Genomic DNA, 20376 nt, shown 5'->3' on the forward strand with positions numbered 1-20376 from the left:
GACATTCTAAGCATTTATTGAAGAAAGACTATTGAATTGAATTAATTTTTTGAATTAGATAATGTTTGTTAAATATCTTTCAAAGGACAAGGAGTAAAAAATTGAAATTTGGCAGGCATGTGCAACAGGGCATGTGCAAACAGGGTTGTCATTTAAAAAAATTATCGATGAAGTCATATCTCATATTTGAGACACACTGTATATATTTTTTTTGCATTGAAATAAAGGGTATTTAAAATACTAATCGACGTGTCCGAGCATATTTCCGAAAGAAACAACACCTCTGATTTAGTGAATTTGTTTCATGTTAGAGATTCGCACTATAAATTGCAGTACTAAATTCTACAATGGATCTGACTGAGGAGTATCTAATATAAAAAAATGTTTTGGGAAAGAAAGTTTTTGGCTTTCTACTACTCCATCTTGATACAAAAAACAAGGATGAGGGAATCTTCCAAGGAAAGAAAGGAAGTAATCAATTTTAAAATAAGTAACTCTATACATGGATGTGTAGATCATGCAAAGAAGTAACTTTCAGACACAAACTGAAAGAAAGTCCTCACGAAACAGCTAATTTTATATAAACATTGAATTACACGAAAGAAAAATTCTTTCGAAACAAATACTTCTATATGAACACTGAATTAAACAGAAGATACTTTTCTCTACTCAGTTTGTATTTCAAACATTCGTTGTGGAATAAAAATCAGATATCATTCACATGAGTTCTACTTTAAATGAATGGTAATAAATTGCACTTACATGGAACACTGTCACCCTCACTGGTATACACCGATGTTTCGCCTTAAGACACTTGCCACAAGGCTCTTCAGTACCAAATTGAATAACATTATAGAAAATACTTTCTATAATTGTATCCAATTTGGTACTGATCTTCATTCAGGTCATTTTGCAGGTACCGTATTGAGTTGATATTATTGATAAATAGGCAGAGCAGTAGTGATCTACAATGGCAACCCTATGGCACTCCTAATTTGACAGATATAAGTACAGAAACTGTTTAGTATGCAAACTTACTGAAAATGAACAGTTATATAGGTAGTAAACCATTTGAGCGTATTACCGGTGATGGCGAGTGCATACAATTTAGTAAAACAAATTGACCTGGAACTCTATCAAGACTTTCGAGAAGTAAGTGAATGTATAGAATTAATATGCACAGACTTCTAAAATAAAAATAGGCATTTTTGAAGCTTTCTGAAATATCCGATTCAACAAGTTTTTTGAAACAATTAGTATCTACGATTATGACCAAATGTTCACATTCAACTTTTTTCTTTTTTTATTATTTATTTATTTATCAATTTTCAAGAAAGTGCAATGGTTTATACTTACTGAAATTATTTATACAAGAAGTAATTATACATAAACATATAGTTTTGTGAAATCATATCTCATCGAGTCAATACCATCCCTAATCTTCTGTTAAACATAAGTTTCTGCAATGCGTGTTAATTTTTCCTGAATGGAAATGTTGATAGATGAAATTGTCGCTATCGGAGGGACAAAAATCTATATATTTTTCGAAAAGGGCATACATAACACCCACAAAAAGTTTTGGGCTTGTATTCTTGGAAATACTATTATTGGTCCATTATTTCTGGAAGAAAACTTGACTAGCAATCTGTGCTTGAAGACTGTCGATCCTCTAATAACTCACGAGCTAGAAACTCAAATAGATGCAGAAGGTGATGAATTTTCGCAGGAGGATCTTTTACATTTCCAGTAGGACGGTGCCCCACCTCATTATTTTCTTTCCGTCCGAAAGTGGTTAAACAAGAGATTTCCGGATAGATGTCTTGGCAGAAAGAAGAGTTGAATGAGCTCCGAAATCACCGGATTTAACACCTTCTTTGGGGCATCTTAAATCCGTTATTTATAAAACACAACCTTCCGTGCCACTTGACACCCCTTTCCACTAAAGATTATAAGGGTAACATCTACCCCTCCTTGAGGCTACAAACATTCCTTGAAAGTGTCTCCCTCGACTATAAAATTGACCTGTTTTTTTGATTCCTCATATTATTCACAATTCTAAAATCATAATTGTGGAGACTCATGAGAATATATCTTTCAAGATCACAGTATTTTACACAAAATATTATAGCGGTATGACTGACATAATGCATCAGTACCAATTTCAACAATCATAAAATAAAAATCAGTAGTAAGAATGCACAGTGAGGACAGAAGATAACATAACTGAAGATACTTCGACGGAGTTTCAATTGTTAACGACTTCATTAACCCAACAGTTCCGTATTTAGCATTAATTTTTTCTTGGGACAAGAAACTGAATTGAATTTAGAAAAGTGAAAACGAATATATTTTATGTAAGTGGGTATTAGTAATTACCTTGATAAAGAAGTCAAGTTCAGCTTGTGAAATATTCTTCTCATTCTGTTCCAGTTTGGCAGTCATTTGAAATGAGTACAAGAGCTTGTGTTTCTCAAAAATTCCAGTACATCCATAGTCGTAAACATTTTTGGTGAGTGTATTGATGATATTCTGCAACCGTCTCATGAGCAGAGTGTGAGGCATAGCTTTTCTCAAGGAGTAGGCAAAAACCTCCAGATAAGAAGCCAAAGAATATTGGTACATAGCATTGACACCTGCCATATCTGACAAGACAAAAAACAGCACAGCTCCTCTTTTGGCAACGGAACGGTATCCGTCTCTCAATTTATCGATATCTTTGGAGGTTTCAATAGCGAGTGTAAGCTTCTCCATTACCTCCGTAGCCTTTGTTTTGGTATTCTCTAGCGTGGTTATGAGCTCCACATTATCCAGCATATTGCCCGTTGTTGTAGATAACTCCCTGAGAAGTGAGTCTTCCAGAACTTGTAACAGACTTTTGTTCACACTAGTCTCAGCTATCAAATGTTCCCGCTGTTCTTCTAGATCTGGACGCTCATTTCTGACAACCACACTTAGAAGCTGATCTTCTAATCCAGATAACGTCACTGTGTAATTAATTACAATCGCAACTGCGTATGCTGATGGATTAAATATAGGATTCGCGAACTTAGTTGTCATATACAATCTGAAGTTCGGATCCCAATCAACTTCTTTATCTCCGAGGATGACAAAAACTCTACCTCCTATACTCTTTAGATTTCTTTGTATAACGTTTTCAGCCACGGGATCAATATAATCATCTACGTCTTGAAATAGAACCGGGGATCCGTATTTGATAGCCATATCTAAATGTTTCAGGAAGTCTGAGTCACTGAAACTGAGGATCTTCAAGTTATTTTTCTCTTCCCTTTTTTTAATCCAATTCAGAGCTTGTTGCTGTGGGTCAATACACAGCGGAAATCTAGACGACCTGATTGTAAGTATGCCGTTCTGGACAGAAAGTTCATCTGGCGGAAGATTTTCCGACGTCCATGTGCTAATTTCAACATCTGTAGTCAAATTTTTTTCTAACCTAAATGGTTGAGATAACGGAATTTCTTTTGCTAATATATCTTTTTGCCATTCTATGTATACCATTTCCCTTCTGAATTCGTAAGTAAATGGTCCGCAGTAGGCGAGAAATCCGGAACACAACAAACAGTTTCCAACCAGGCGCTCCTTTTCCAGATACAGTTGTTTCAGATCTTCCGTCCATCGAGCTTGCTCTGAACTCAAGCCTGATATCAATTTATCGGCAGCCTGAAGCCTTCTCATCATTATATCAGTCTCCTCTTGTAGTTCCATTCTTCGTTTCATCGCGGCAGCATACTTTTCATTCAGTTTATTCAGATCGTCCTCGAGTCGAGTGATTTCATTATAGAGCTTTTCCAAAAATCGCTTTGCCGCATTATAATCATTTTGTAACTGTTCCACTCTCTCTTGTTTCGGTCTAACCTCTTTGTATACTGCACAGTACCCAAGTACAGCTTGAACGAACTTCAATAAACCGTAACCGGCCTTACTGATAGTAGCCATGTCTTCCAATTTTGTTGATTTTTTCATGTGTGCCTTGCAAGCTCTTTGCTGTGCTTGTGTAATCGCGTCACAGTTCATTTCTTGAAGACTCCTCAGGAAATTACTTTCAGCCATCATTCCTTTGGCAGCTTTCCATGAAATTTCCTTATAGCCTCTTAGGATTAGAACGCATTCGCAGACGGTCTGGACTGGTTCTGGCGGCGTTGCGAATGATCGAATTTCAGTTATATCAGATTTATCAAGATCAGATAGTGCCAGTCGAGCTTTAACCAGTGCGGGTAAGGCTTCAGATAGTGCGTCTTCTGCTTCTGCTTGCTCTATGCTTATAATTCTTGCTTGTTCTTCGATTTCTGTACTTTTCAGTGATGCAACATCTTTTTTATCAGTGGCTTTTTTCGTACCAACTTCTATTTCTGCTAACATGGCTTCACATTCCTTCGTCGCCTGTGTCACGATGATTTTTTGTTTGGCCAACTTTTTATTGAGAATGTCTAGTTCTCCACTAGCTTCGGCTATTTTAGTCAAACCACTCTTCAGTCTTTCACATTGTGAGTTTATATAATTATCCTTTTCTTCCAGCAGCCGCAGGTAAGTGTTAATGAAATCTAAATAATGTTTAGGAGTAACATAATTCTTCCTTCGCAGTTTTGTGAGAAACTCTACGCTATATTGAATCACCGTGTTATGGACATATACAACATGATCTATAATACTTTCTCTGTATTGCTCTGGTATTCTGGGGTATTCTTTGAGGAAAACTGAGGCTACGGCAATCAGAGCTTGTAATGGCCAAGGAAATATCCAATCTATGGTGGTATTATTTACCAAACCTGGGAAATTTCTACATCGCTTGCTGAGAATTTCCCCTGTTGGAGACATAGACAATACTACGTGTAAGTTGTCTTGGCATTGGTGGATGAAGTAATGCCAGACGCTGTCTTTCGCAATACCATATCCGGCGTTTTTAGCGGGAATTCTACATTGGTTTATGATTTGTTCTTTGTCGTCATCTGTGAACAAAGACGGAACGTACCCAATCATCAATATATTATTAATGAACTCTAGAAATCCTTCTTCCACAATTTGTCCTGCTGTGAAGAAAAACACCGTCGGCTTCCTGTCAATTCCCAATTGGGAGTATAATTTTTTCAAGTCTTCTTTGAACATTGTCTCATTATAACCCCTGCAGAGAGTGATTTCAAATACTTCACATCCAGCAGTGAATGCAGCAAGGTAGGTCAAGCTTCTTTTTCCTGATCCACCGACCCCCACCAGCATTACATGCCCTCTTTCTAGTCGCAATCCTCTATGAATTCTCGTCAAATGCTCTAAAGCATCATTGAAGAGCACGATGTCCATTTTCGACTTACGTTCGTTATATAATTCTATCAGTTCTTGAAATAAGAAATAGATAGCATCATAGTCCAGCAAGTCTTCGTAAAAGCGAGGTTCACCTTCGTTCGATGCGTTTCGATAGTCGCCAAAGAGGAGAGGATCTCTCATGACATAATCCACAACGTCGATTCGATCTTCATGGGTTTCCTCGATCTCAGCAGGTGGTTCGTCGGGACGAAAAACAAAATCTTCATCATCAACATTTGGTTTTTCTTTGACTTGTGGTTCTTTTTTCGGAAAACCTTTGTTTAGCTGATCCAATATATTGGTAGACATTAACACCTGATCTTCATTGTTAATCAGTCTGTCGCATATCACTCGCGTAAATTCGTTCCTCCAAACTCTTACTATTTGAGGTAGAGTCGAAAAAAATTTTGGTGTCGTAATACACATTCCAGCTGTTATCCGAGACAAATCCCGCATATTAAAGATATAATGAAACTTGCTGGGTGTTGGGGGTAGTTGTGAGACGCAGATATTATATAAGTTCAGAGTGATTGTCATTAGGATCGGTGCAATTTGCACCTCCTCTGAAAACACTGAAAGGTGTCCACTCAAAATAGATTCATAAATGTGCTGAAGGGTTGACGATGTTGGAAATACTAAGTTTATTACGGTGAACATAGACATGAATCGAGGATCAACTTCGTTTCTTCCACCGCCGGCAACACCCATTGCAGCGAAGTATGAAATGTCTTTCAGCAGCTTCCAGTTCAGGTCTTTACCTCTGTCATAAAAACCGCCCTTTTCAAACAATAACTTGAGAAGGGCTATTGGTTGTTGCGTGCCATATTCGTCCACTTGAGGCATGTTCATGTCGTCTATGAAGCAAATAAGCTTTTTCCCCATCGGAGGACCATATATTTCCTTAGTTCTTTTCTCCACTGATGATTCCAAGTTCATTTGGACATCCATTGAGGAGGTTCGGGAAGAAAAGTTGATATTCAATAAAATGTACACTTCTTGATCCAAGTTTCGAAGAAAATCCTGGATTATGGCGGTTTTTGAAGTGCCCGTTTCACCTATTAATATGATGGGTCTTCTGATTTTGTTCATCAGATTTAATAGATATGTTACTTTCACAGTGTCTACAGTTGGTACTAAAATTTCTGAGAACCGTTTTTCTCTTTCATGAACATATTCAGGAACCAGCCACTTCCAAGCAACCCACCGTTCTTCTTTAATGTCCAAGAAATAGTCATATAGGGTAGGAAAAGCTGTAGGAATATGCCTGAGATCAGACCTATCATCCATATTGTCATCTGCTGGCAGTAGTGATATCTGTGTCTTCATGTAATCATCAAACTCTAATCGGCAATCATCTATCAGAGCTGCACCCACAGAATTATACAGACAAGTTACAAATACGGCGCTTAGCAGGTCCGTATCGACAGGTTCTTCAGAATTAATAACTTCATCCACTGGTTGTGGTTTGATTGCATCTAACATATAACACAATTGTGTTATCATGTTCAGCCCGGTCTGCGAAATGACTGTCTTCAAAGGGTTAACCTGTCTATTTCCAAGAGTTCCTTCCAGGACATAATTCATCAAATCCGGAACGAACTTAACATAAAGTTCTTGGAAAGCTTCTCGCTCCAGTGGGTTTCTTCGTCCTTTCACCCACCTATTTGGAAAACAATATAATTAAAAAATATACAAGCATGGTTCATAAAGCCTTTATGGAAACTATTTTGACTTTTTGCTAACATTTTTTTATTTAATATTAGCAATCTATTGACAGATTTTTTATCGGAGGCTTACTTCTATTTTATCGTGGTTGAACATTTTTATGGAATATATACAGCGTGACTCACGGTCGATGGTAGGTTAGACGTTTCTGGAAAACGCAAAGCATAGTTTTTCTGAAAATTTCACCTCTCACATTTCCTTACCTGTTCTATCGATCTAAAATATTTTCAGCATTGCGGCGTTGCCACTTCCATCAAAAAGTCCTAGCAACTTTATTTTTTTTAAATGGAACACCCCGTATATTAATACATTTTTGGAATCGCTTTAGTATTTTAATACTTTTTTGTTAATAATGTCCTATACCTATCTCTATCTGTTTTCGAGATAAAAAATAAATTGTGCTAAATATGGTCCAGAACATAGCTTTAATTGAAATTAAGTACATACTCTCAATTCATGAAAAGTTGATATTTTGATGATAGTTTGGACAAACTCGAAATATTCAAATAACACCAAGAAATCGACTCCATATCATACAGGGCGTGCTAAAATTACTATTATTTCCATTGTGCATAAAAGTAGTCAAAAGTTAATTTTTTCAAATAAAATCCCCTGTATATTACTCGATAAATTGAAAGATGGTGAAAAATGCTTCAACATGATATATCATGTCCCTATACCTAAATCGTCAAGTTTTCTCAATAAAGTCGCTTCTTCTAGAAACATTATCTTTTTTTAGAATTTGGATTTAGGTAGCAGTGGAATTATCAAGCTTATAGCAGTTCGGTTACTTTTATAAGTAATTTACGAAGAGTTATCGACGGTGTTTCGAATCATCTTCCAAAATGAATGCAAATATCGATTATTCAAACGAAGTTCTTATGAAATTATTTATTATACACATGAACAAAGTGATCAAATCATTGTCAGAACGTGTGAAAAATTCAACTAAATGTATCCTGAATTAACACCAATGAACAAGAGGAAGTTTGTAAGGTTACAAAATAATTTCCTTAACTATGACTCAAAGTTGCCAGAGAACAACTGTACTAAAAATCAGTCATATCTAGGTAAAAAGTAAGATTTTGTGGGCTAAAACATGTGAAAGTACAGACAATAACAGAATAGGATGATTCAAAATAACAAAATTGTAAACAAAATATCACATTTTCACAATAAATGCTGAAAGCTGAAAATGTTGTCCATTATATTCTAAACACTTTAAAATATTTTTTTGTATGCGACTTGTGGTTGCTTTTTCAATTTCCTGGGGATCCAGATCTTCTATACTCCGCACTATTCGCCGTCGCAATTCTTCTTTGGTAGGCACTGGCGTACTGTACTGTACTGTAAAAAAAAGTCAAGTGGCGTGAGATCGGGTGATCTCGGTGGCCAATCCCACGGCCCTAAGCGCCTAAACCAACGATCGTCGAAGAGTTCGTCAAGTTTCCTGGAAACTTCCTGGGTGGAATGAGCTGGCGCTCCCTCCAGTTGAAACCACGAATTCCTATATTTCTCTAAAGGCAAATTTTCAAGAAAATCGGTTACAGTCGTCCTCAATATTTGGAGATATCTCTCTGCATTCAGTGTGTCTTCATAAATAAAAATGCTAATTTTATTGTTCTTCAGAATACAGAAAATATTCAGGTCAAATTTTTCTTGAAAACCCATTTCTTTTGTAACGTGAGGATTATGATCAGCCCAAAAATGTTTAATTCATCCCTTGTAAATTTTGATTCGTCGCTCCAAATTATTTTTGACAAAAATTCCCGATCTTCCTGTGTATGAATCAAAAGGGATTCACAAAAATGCATTCTACGTTCGAAGTCTTCTGCTTTTAGAGCTTGAAATTTGGTAAATTTATACGGATGCATTCCGTGATTTTTCAAAATTCGTTGTACTGAAGCATGTGATACACCTAAATCTTTTCTGCACTGCGAATGGAAGCTTCTGGATATACATAAAAATATGCCAAAACGTTAACAGTATTGTCCTCATTTGAAGTAGGTAACAGGTTTTGGTAATGTTGAAGGCGCTTTCAACATGGAGCCATAGTTAAGGAAATTATTTTGTGATCTTACGAACTTTCTCTCGTTCATTGGTGTCAATTCAGGATACATTTGGTTGAATTTTCTACAAGTTCTGGCAATGATTTGATCACACTGTCAGTGTATAATAAATAATTTCATAAGAACTTCATTTGAATAATCAATATTTGCAATCATTTCTGGCGATTTTTTGAAACCCCGTCAATAACCATTCATCAATTACTTATAAAAGTCACCAAACTGTCATAAGCTCGATATTTCCACGGCTACCTAGAAATCAAATTCTTTAAAAATTATTTTTTTTACAACTGTTATTGAAAATCTCTTTGGTGGAACACCTACCGAAAAATCATTTAGAAAAGTTCACACATGCAGTTCGTGCTATTGATAATATTAAATCCCTGTGAAGTTACTGATGATGACGAAGTAGTGTTCAGTCCAACTGTAGAAAGTCCTTCATGACTAACCAATAATCCTCTTTAAAATAACGTGAGTTGGCGTATGTAGTTGTAACATATGCCTTGTAATCCAAATATCGTGTGTTCAAATCCCATGGACCTTATAATTTTTTTTTATTATCAGCAGTAACGTTATACAAAAAAATTTGTATGATACATTTGTTAAAAGTGATTTTATTTTGCTCGTGAGTTTGCTCCACTTGCTGACGCTCGTTTTGCAATAATCCCCACTCACAAAATAAAATGCCACTTTCAACACTTGTAGGTAAAACGTGAATAACTATTTTTCCACAAAAACGGCTATCATTGGTATATAAACGGTATATAAAGGGTATATCATCTTGAAGCATTTTTCACCATCTTTCAATTTATCGAGTAATATACAGGGTTCCATTTGAAAAAATGAACTTTCGACTACTTTTATGCACAATGGAAATAAGAGTAATTTTAGCACGCCCTGTATGATTTAGAGTCGATTTCTTGGTGTTATTTGAATATTTCGAGTTTGTCCAAACTATCATCAAAAATATCAACTTTTCATGAATTGACAGTACTGATGTACTTAATTTCGATTAAAGCTATGTTTTGGGCCATATTTAGCACAATTTATTTTTTATCTCGAAAACAGATAGAGATAAGTATAAGACATTACCAAACAAAAAAAATATTAAAATACTAGAGCGATTCCAAAAATGTATTAATATACGGGGTGTTCCATTCAAAAAAATATAATTGCTAGGACTTTTTGATAGAAGTGGCAACGCCGCAATGCTGAAAATATTTTAGATCGATAGAACAGGTAAGGAAATGTGAGAGGTGAAATTTTCAGAAAAATCATGCTTTGCGTTTTCCAGAAACGTCTAACCTACCATCGACCGTGAATCATGCTGTATATATATATATTCAAGAATGAACAGTGCAACGACGGTTGAAATCTTATTGGCCGCAAAATAATTTCTGCATGATTCCCTAGGTTTGACTTTAGGTCTCAGAAAATTGCGGCAGCTACTTTACCAGCATTTATTTCTTAATGAAGTTTATAAAGGAAAGAGAATATTGCATCACATGTATCTTTTTCCGTCTGGAACCCAAATTGGTTATTACTCATGATATCATGCAGATTTAAGAAATCATTCGATCGTTTATTAACTAATTTGTCAATAATTTTCGCTAAGGTTGGAATTAGAGAAATGGGCCGCAGATTGGAGGGATTATGCAAATCACCACCTTTATGTAGGTAAATAACAATTGAAGTCTTAAAAGAAGGACGGAATAAGCCAGTTTCGAAGGAGGCATTACTGAGAATAACTAAAGTTTCAAAAGTATTTTTACCGAAATCTCATCATACCCAGCGGTATTTTTATTTCTGATGTCGTTCAAGTTTTCAATTAATTCATGAATATCTGTGTTATACAAAATGAGGCTATCATCGATATAATATTTTCTAGATTGATTAAAGGATCATAGGGCACGCGAATAGTGCTGCTTAGCTTTTGAGCAACGGTGCAGTAGAATTTGTTTATTTTGTTAGGATTTAATGGGATATCAACCTTTGTTTTCTTTGATTTTCCTCTGAGGTCAATTATTATGGACCAAGTCTCTTCAATTTTGTTAGTTGATTCTCAAATTCTGTTTCTGTAATACATTTTCTTTGCTACCCTGATAGTTGATTTGTAAATTACACGGTACCTCGTGAGGTACATATAGATAAATTGGTCATTCGTAAATTTCCTAATGTAATGCAGTGAGTGTAATTTTTTTGAGGACTTTTTCAGTCCTTTCGACACCCACGGTTTTTTACGGTTCGATTTGATTTTCTGTATAGGAAAATACTTATCATACACGTTCGAATGATTATTTTTAGTTTTTTTTTCAAATGGTTTTTATTAGCTTTTATATAAATATTTATTCCATCACCTGTCCCAATATGGCTGATATCCGAGATTTTTGGGATCAACGTATACCATTCCTGCTCTGGATACGGTAGCGGGTGAGGCGAACTGTAAATCGCCGACTTCGAACAGAAGCGCACAAACGGGTGTTTGTAAACGAATCCTCTCGCCATTTGCTAAGGTCAGTAGCTTATTATCGTCCATAACGGAGTTCATGTTTTCGATCCAGAGAGCATCTACGTCACCATCGAATAGAATATAGCGTCTTTCTTGTTTTTCGGTCGGTTTGTTCATTTCTCTGAAGATATTGGAGAGTAAACCGTCCGTCCAGTCGCGCGTCAAGGGATCTAAAATACCATACAGTTCTATGACGGAGCATGCCTTCGGATTCAATGTATATATTTTGGTATTCAAGCCCATCGATGTTTGAGCCTTAGCTAGTGTTTGGATGACAACGGTTTTACCACCTCCTGTAGGACCTACAAGCATAGTGGAATGCCGCGTCATCATTGTCTCGTACATCTGAACCACTTTGTCGACCTGGTACGGCAGAACGATATACTCGCCAGCTCTGAGTACCTCTTCGATAGCAGCATTCAAATCGGGATATCCCACTCTTGGACAATCCATACCAGGAAAGAGATCTCTTATTAAACCCAAGAAAAGAGGTACGTCTTCGTACACAAATTTGGGATGGTTCATGTCTCTTAGAGCTCTCATGAGTACCAGGGCTTCTTTGATATCAGGAGAAGCTCTTTTCAGGACTCCTGCCATCCTAAGAACGGCGTTCAATGCCCTCAATCCCCAGTCGTAATGGAACTGTTTTGATAGTTGCTCCCTCGCAAGCTTATACAGTACTGTCATCTTTTTCGCTAATACTTTAGACTCCAAGAATCCATCAGAGAAGAGTGAGATCATGCAAATCATTTCCAAGTCTGGCACGATACACACGACTGGTCTGAAAAGAGCTTTCACAGACTCTGGTAATTCAGTTCGACCTGCATAACCCGGATTCATTGTGATGAAAATGCCTACTTTTGAATCAAGGCTTATTTCGACACCCTCGAAAGTGAAACGTTCCAATTTCATCATAAGAGCGCTACGGATAGTCTGCAATTGAGTAGAAATAACGGATAGGACTGAAATATCGATTCTGTTGAACTCGTCAAAGCATCCCCAGGCGCCACATTGTGCCAAACCCGCAAGCGTAGTTCCTATGGCTTTAAAGTCCATACCTTCCCCACAATTTGTCACTATGCACAGCAGAGCCATGGCTTTGGCTAGATCTTTAGTGGTTTCGGTTTTTCCCGTACCTGCGGGACCTGCAGGTGCGCCTCCCATGTGCATTATCAAAGCTTGGGTAATAGTGAGGTAAATTCGATCTGTCAAAGGAGTTATAACCAGTCTGCCATTCAACCCCATATATTCATAACCATATTCGAAGGAACCTGTACACTGCGTCACCCATAAATTATCCATATTGTTGATCCAGTAAAATCTAAGTTGACTTTCCCATTCAAACTCTTGGGCATCGGTTACACTGTCGCGTACAAAATTTTCAACGATATCGCGTGAATGAACTTCTACGATTGCTATCGTACGGAATTTCGTTCGATCATTAGCCGTTAAGTCGGCTCGCACAGTTATCACAATTTCATCCAGCTGTTTGTTCAACTGTTCTAGGTATTCCTTCATCGCGCGTTTGTTCCCTTTTTTGAATTTCCCGAATACGTTCTCAACTTCCGCTGTCCACCATACTTGACTTCCTGCCAAACAAACCATTCCCTGATACTCCAACATCCATTTAGTGCGAGGCTGGCGGATTTTTCCATAGTAAAATATTGCACTTTTTGTAATAAACCTATTAGATCGCCGCATCTCTTTTAGAACGTCATTCATCCACTCCTCTACTTTCCCTTCGATGTTCACCGGGTTCCGAAACAGCATCACCTCACCTTCTGAGGAAACCATGGCGCTGGCTATAACGCGTTCTTGGCTATCTGAATTGAATCTGAGCGATTTTATATTGTCAAACATTTTGATCATATGGTCCTGTACAACATTGGGATCGCTGCTTCCGAGAATCGAGAGCAATTCCTCAGTAGAGATGAAGTAGAATCGTGGAAACCTTCGACGCTTGGAGTCGAGATATTCATTTAAGGATTTTTGGCAGCGATCTAGTCCGAAACCTAAGGTTTGAAAGTCTTCCAGCCGACCCGGTACACTACAACATTCTAAAACTATTGGTTTTTTTGCTGTTTCTAACATTATCTTTTTGAACGATTTGTCGATATCGTCAAATTTCCTTGCTTCATCTGGTAGTTGAGCTCTTATATCTCCCCCAACGAAAATTCCCTCCAAATATAGCCATTTTCTCTGTACAGCTAACCATTCGTCTATAACCTCACCAATATTTGCCAAAGCCTTTTCCCACTTCTGTACTTGAGGCAAAAATGGTCCTACAAACTGAGAACCAGCCATGCTCTGAAGATTCATTGAATTATCTTCCAATACCTGTAACATTACTTGCATCATTGAAATGAAGAAACATATTTTCATTCTTAGATTTTCTTGATACAAAGGTTAGTAGAAATTTTTCAAAATATTCAGAAAAAATTATAGTATCCTTAACATTTCGCTAGCATGAATTATCAGCTACTTTACGAATACTGTCAATCCTAAACACTTTGATTTCATAATACTCGTTTAATACTCTTTAAACGAGTATTGTGAAGTCAAAGTGTTTAGGATTGACAGTATTTGTGAAGTAGGGACCACAACACCTTGCTTCAACCCATTCGGGGTCTGATGATTTAATTCTTTTTTCTCTATGATTCGGACCACGGACCTCTAGATTATGTGACAATTGAGAGTATTTGATCAATGAGAACATTATGTCAATATAGTATCATAAAATAATAAGGTCTAATTTCGTGATCCTAAAAGAGTTCATGAGAGGCGGAAGTGGTCCCTAGACTCGTCTGAAAAATGCAATCACTTGTAACGGTTTAAATTTCTGAATTCTGAAGAATCAGTCGAGCCGCCCTGTAGGTTCGTTATTTTATCAGAATATTGCTGGGAAGGTGAGTTGTCTATTAAGCAGGAGTAAATGAAACCGAGGATATTTTCATGGTCAGTATTTAGAAACAATGGGGAAGCAAACCGTCAATTTGTTGTACATAGTCATCAAAAGATACATTAGTTATATGGGAACATTTGTGATTTTTCGTTTTTATTCAGAGAAATGGGTCGTTGTGCTTCTTTCGGCTGCAAAGAAATGGGAGTTTATAAGTTTCCTGAAGATACCGTTATGAGAACAAAATGGGAAAAATCTTTGAGGATAGTAAAGTTCAAATGTACTGATCATTCTAGGTTATGTGGTGAACATTTCAAAGATTCTGATTTTGAGACTACTTCAAAGACAACTGGTAAGTAGCATTCATTCTACTTACTTATTTGTGATATTAATTTTTGAAAATTTTATAGGATTTTCACTCCAAAGAAATTTTTTAAAGAAATCAGCTGTAGCTTCCATATTTCGCTGTACTTCGAATTCTATCAGTCCACGGATGTTGAGATTAGAAAAAAGGAATGCTAAACGTGATTTAAAGCCAGCTAGTAGTGAATCATCTGAAATTTTCGAAGATAAAGATAATCAGCTCCCTCTCAATGGTGAGTATCCAATAAATAAATTTATTATATTGACTGCTCAAACACCACTATATTTTATTTGATTTTCAGATATAAATTATCTAGACCTCCAACAAGAAATTGCCTCAGAAGTTTCTCTCCACCCCGAGGAAGATAATCCTGATAAGGAAAGCCACCTAATCAGCCAGTCCACACAAACACCAACTTTATTCAGATTATTTTCCAATGATGAATTTCTGATGAACAAAAAATCTGTTTTTTATTATACAGGTCTCTCTTGAGGGATATTCTCGAAATTAAAATGTCTATCATAAGCCTCTAATCTGAAAACAAAATTGAACCTTAAAACTTGCATGTTTTTGAGGTTAGAATAATGTTCATTGATTATTAGTGAAAAAACACAAAATATGTGGGTTTTTTTCATTAATATATTTCTTGGAAGTAAATTGGATGCAAAAAACTGTCTTTATATAATGAGAGTTGTTCAAATATGCAAAATTAGGAACCTTTCTACTAGATCAGCATTCTTCCCTCCTAGGGTTGCACCTCTCCTCTACAACTCCTCCTTCAACTGAGCGATACGCCATTGCAAGCAATTTTTTTAAGAAACTTTCAAATAAATCAATAAATAACGGTGGAAACTTTGACAGCTAATGACCAATGTGACAAACACTCAGCGCACTCTGCCGGATGAGTTTCTCGTAATCATCCCCGTTCAGATTAGTATCTATCGTGAAGCCGACACGAAAGCAAGGCTCTAGCTAGGGACTGTCCGAAACCTAAAAACATCTAAGGTCAGTCAAATTAGTCGATTCAATATTTTCATTTCCTATTCTTGAAATATTAGTAGATAATTCCATAACACATGTTTTCAGGTTTTTTGGATAGGAATAATAAGATCACCTGTGAAAGATTCACGTCGAGCATGACTTTTTATTCATTTTTTTGGTGCTAAAAAAAACCTTTCAAGGCATATTTTCTGGTAATTGGAGAAATCCTTCGAAAAAGTTATAGTTGCATCATACACGTCGTTCTTTGAGATACGAGGAGACATTCTAGAAAGTACCAACGGAGAACAGTAGCAAGTATGAAAAATATCAAAAATGATGATACCCCATGAGTAGAAGCCGATATTGATGATATATTTTGGAGCGGTCTGATTACTGAAATATACAGTTCATTCCTTAAAATTAGAATATAGTTTAAGTTTTTACCTTTTTTCTGTGCACCTAAGACAGCTGTTGACGGGGGTGATTAATAATTATCGAGTTTAATTGTAGTTAATCGAAAAGTAGGTTCTGGATAAATTAAGAATCAGACAGTTACTTTTTACTACTCATTTGTTTCCTCACTTTCGATTTACGTAATGATCTATCTGTTACTCGAATATTTCAATTCAATATTGTTCCGTGATAAGAGTTCCTCAGTAGTAATAGCGTGATCAAAACGGCCTATAGCCACGAATATATTAATATATTTACTCGAAACGTTTGTTTTAGTATTAAGTTCTTTTATTAAGTTCTTTAAACTTGATGTATATATATTTTCCTGTTTTTTTCTACAATAGTTCGTTGCAATATATGAAAATCAATTTTGGAGTTATTACACATCCATTTGTAGTGAAGTTTGTAAATATTTATTTCTATATAACAATTTAATATAAATTTCAAGCTTAGATCTTCGTTGTTGACTTTTTGGCTATTTCTCCACCTCTTTCCTGTTGAATCCGTTCAACTGGCGCCCCAGGGCTTACTTTTGTTTCCATCCATTTCGACTGTAAAAAAAAACATATTTTCCTTATTCACGTCCAACCCCGATAATTGACTTGCCTGGGCCAAGCTACTTTTTGGTAATTACCTAAATACCAAGATAGGTTATAAAGAATTGGCGCCCAACGTGGGCCTTCGTGTCGGCTTCACGATAGATACTAATCTGAATTGTTTCTAAATACTGACCATGGAAATCTCTTCGATTTCATTTACTCCTGCTCAACAACCCACTACCCCAGCAATATTCTGATAAAATAACGAACTTACAGGACGGCTCGACTGATTCTTCTGAATTCAGAAATTCAAACCGTTACACACTTTACCTGAACTATATCCTCTGTCGCTCCTATAAGGTACCCACGATCTTCGGTTCCTTTCAAATGTTTGTGAATTGTAAAGCTTATCGTTCCCCAGGTCTCGGCAATTTCTTTGACCCCTTTTTCGATGCTCAGTTCTTTGATGGCGTTGTTAATTATCTCCTCAGCTATATCTTGAAATCGATGTAGCTCCATGGCGAACATATTATCTAACGTGAACCTATCAGGTGACATATCGAATTCTATTCCCGTCTTAGCCATCAATTGTTTCCAGTGCCGTTCCCGGAGTGCTTCGTTTTTCAAAGCGACCATCAGAGGAACCGCATTCCGGAATTGTTTCATCTGCATATCTAATGTAACACCAACAGCTATACTTCTTGTTTCTTTCGGTAGCTTCCTGAAGTTCTTAAGAAAACCGTCTATGCCATCTACCAATGCGGAAGGATTCAAGTTGGCCCAAAGTGTTTTTCCCCAAACCTCTCTGGCATTCTTCAAGGATTTATAGAGTTTGTATAGAATCTCCATGCTGTCAAAGTCGCCTTTCGCTTTTAAATAGTCTGAATAGTCAGCAAGAGGAATGTCGAATAGCATTTCGGCATTCACGAGCTCTATACGACGAGCTTCCAGCTCTTCAAACTGGGTTCTGTAATCTTCCATCAGCTTCATACCATGGTCTAAGTCATCGCCTACGGCTCCTGGACCTTCCTTCTCGTATTTCTCCAAAAATTCGGCTAAAACTGAACAAAAGTCTGTAATTTCTTTAAGTGTTAGACCAGCAAATCGTTCTTTTGTAGATTCTAGAGTTTGTTCTCGATATAAACCAGAAAGGAGTAGTTCCTTCCATTCTTTCTCAAGTCTGTGGGCTTGCGCTTCGTTCTCCGGTGGAAACATTATCGAATGCTGTCGTAGAACCCTATATGTTTCCTGGTAGTTTAGATAGTCTAGTTCGGCGGAAATGTTACCTCTTTGTATAGCAGCTATAGCTTGCATGACAGCCTTGAATCGATTCAAACCTTTAATGTTTTGTCGAACAGCAACTCTGAGTTCTTCGATTCTTTGTTGCATTTCATCCATTTTCACTTTCGTATTTTCGTCTATGAGCTGACCAAGTGTGTTTTTCCACTCCACGCAGTGGTTTACTATGGTATCCAGCAGAGGACGCAAATTGAGCTGAACGCTACCAACAGTGATGAGTGGGTTATAGACACATATGTTCTCCATTATTTCATTGTAGAACATGAATTTTTCGTCATAAACCGACAATGACGTGTTTTTTTGAATGAATTTTTCGCACGTAGACACTTTATCATGAGACCAGAGGTTCCTGTATCGTTTCCACTTCTGCAGCTGCCTATTAACAATGATTATGACTTTATTGGCCTGTTCAACCAGCTTCGCCATCGCTTCACTCACATCTTGAACCCTAATGATATCATCGAAAAAAGAGTGCAAAAAATCCTCATTGTCAGGGAGTTTGATTGGTTTGCAGGGAATGCAGGAACCATCCATCCACCTGGGAAACATTTTCAACCGTTCCAAAAAATCTTTGGAGTTTCTTACGAATATATTGTAAATCTCCGTAGCTGTGGGTCTTAATAATATCTCTGGAGTTATCACTACAGCATCTACTTCGAAGAGTAGATCTTTCGCCCCGATTTTGGTGGTGAATGTCTCTATATTTCGTAATGTCATAGACACCAATGCTTTAAACAGCTCCGCTTCCCAATAAGAGTAGTAGTTAGCCATCGCAGGGGATCTACCGGTGTTGGTGTTCAAGATCATCGCTTCCAGCTTGATCAATATAGGACCGAACGATTCGTAAATTTTCATCGCCTTCGAAGTTTTCTCGGTGCGATTGTCGTACATCGCGCTAAAAAAATCTTTGCACGTCAATCGCGTAGGTTCTTCTTCTACTGTTACGAAATCAAACAAGTTTGAAGAGGATAGCAAGCGAACTCTTTTCTGAAGGTCATTTTCTATATGTTCAATTTGGCGGAAAAGGGTTTTCAAGTTGACAACCATTATTGAACAATTTTCAGCAAACTCGGTAATTCCCAAAGAAGACCATTTTATTCTCATCAAACCGGGTTGTATATTCAATTCGACATCTTTAAGAACGTCTCTTAGAAGATGCATCTGAAACAATAAGATTCACAAGTCTATAGGTTTATATAAATAATTAGAAAAGAGGTAATATAATCAACACTACATTTACATTAGAAATGATGGAAATTTGTATTGAACTCGCCTGAAAACTAATGTATAATGGAATAAAAGTAAAAGAAAGATTCGTCAAAAAGGCACATATTGTGAAGGTATGGAGGATCAGGGCCGATTATTACAGGGGCAGGTTGTTACAGGCGTTTTTGTTGCTAAGAAATGGATAGCAGCAGCATTTTAAGTCCGGTGAGTTTGGCGCCTGTTCATTATCCCTACATCCAAACGACAGAGAGTCAGTACGCCTCTTGCTTCCGTAGTGGTTAGTTAATAGCTTATCGTACCTTGGAGTAAGTCCGAATGTACCAAAGTAGGTTTTGAAACCTTGGTAATACATGATAATTTTTTTGGCATGTATGTTATGTAGTTGTTGAATGAATATATTTATTACTATAGTTATTCAGCTTTAACTTCAGAGTTAGTCGTTACGTAGCGAATGGATATAATCTTCAGTGTAACAACCTGTCCCCGAAGCTATTTCAGTTTAGCTGAATGAAAAAATAAACATTTTTATGGTCATAATATATAACATTATAGATGACAATGTGGAAAAGGAACCCAATAGTTTGGAGTGGAATAAATATTATTTTGACATTTTGAATACTGAATGGCAGTGCAGAAAATTTAAAAAAATAAGAACGATAACGATAACAACGATAAGAAGAATACCCGAGGATGTTCAAAACAAAGCTACCAGAGAAGTAGTAGACAAAGTGGCGATAAGTTGGATTTGAATCACTGGAGATTAAATACATTTGGAAAAATGTTCGTAGGGAGTTTATTCCACATAAACGCCACAGTTTGTCGCTTATTTCAGATATGTGACGCTCTTGGTAGAATCAAATGTGCCAAGTCACTTGAACACCTTCCGTGAAAGTATGTTCCAGACTATGAAGGTTTTTTTGTTGTTCTATTTCAGCAAGATATGGCTGGTAGCTGATGCTTTGAGTATCGTAGGATGGTATCATACACTTGTGAGCTAC

At 36.8% G+C, this 20376-nt stretch overlaps 2 protein-coding genes across 2 annotated transcripts in view; one reads left to right on the top strand and one right to left on the bottom strand.

Annotated features, from left to right (window-relative positions):
• The window catches only part of Dhc98D (Dynein heavy chain at 89D), a 114807-nt gene that overhangs the window by 29547 nt on the left and 64884 nt on the right, over positions 1–20376 (bottom strand). Inside the window, exons 17-19 of the mRNA XM_074183569.1 lie at positions 17183–19312; positions 11465–13953; positions 2377–6976 (exon numbers count right to left, since the gene is read on the bottom strand). Of these exons, the coding sequence (XP_074039670.1) occupies positions 2377–6976; positions 11465–13953; positions 17183–19312 (9219 nt within the window). The remainder of the gene's footprint in view (positions 1–2376; positions 6977–11464; positions 13954–17182; positions 19313–20376) is intronic.
• LOC141485952 (uncharacterized) lies at positions 14248–15533 on the top strand. Its single transcript, XM_074183679.1, has 3 exons — positions 14248–14867; positions 14926–15111; positions 15181–15533. The coding sequence occupies exons 1-3, from the start codon at positions 14684–14686 to the stop codon at positions 15369–15371; spliced, it is 561 nt and encodes a 186-aa protein (XP_074039780.1). The 5' UTR covers positions 14248–14683; the 3' UTR covers positions 15372–15533.

The sequence above is a fragment of the Leptinotarsa decemlineata genome, unplaced genomic scaffold, assembly GCF_025532065.1.
Source record: "Leptinotarsa decemlineata unplaced genomic scaffold, Ldec_3_MD MMD2_tig00026340_RagTag_RagTag, whole genome shotgun sequence".
Lineage (NCBI taxonomy): Eukaryota > Metazoa > Arthropoda > Insecta > Coleoptera > Chrysomelidae > Leptinotarsa > Leptinotarsa decemlineata.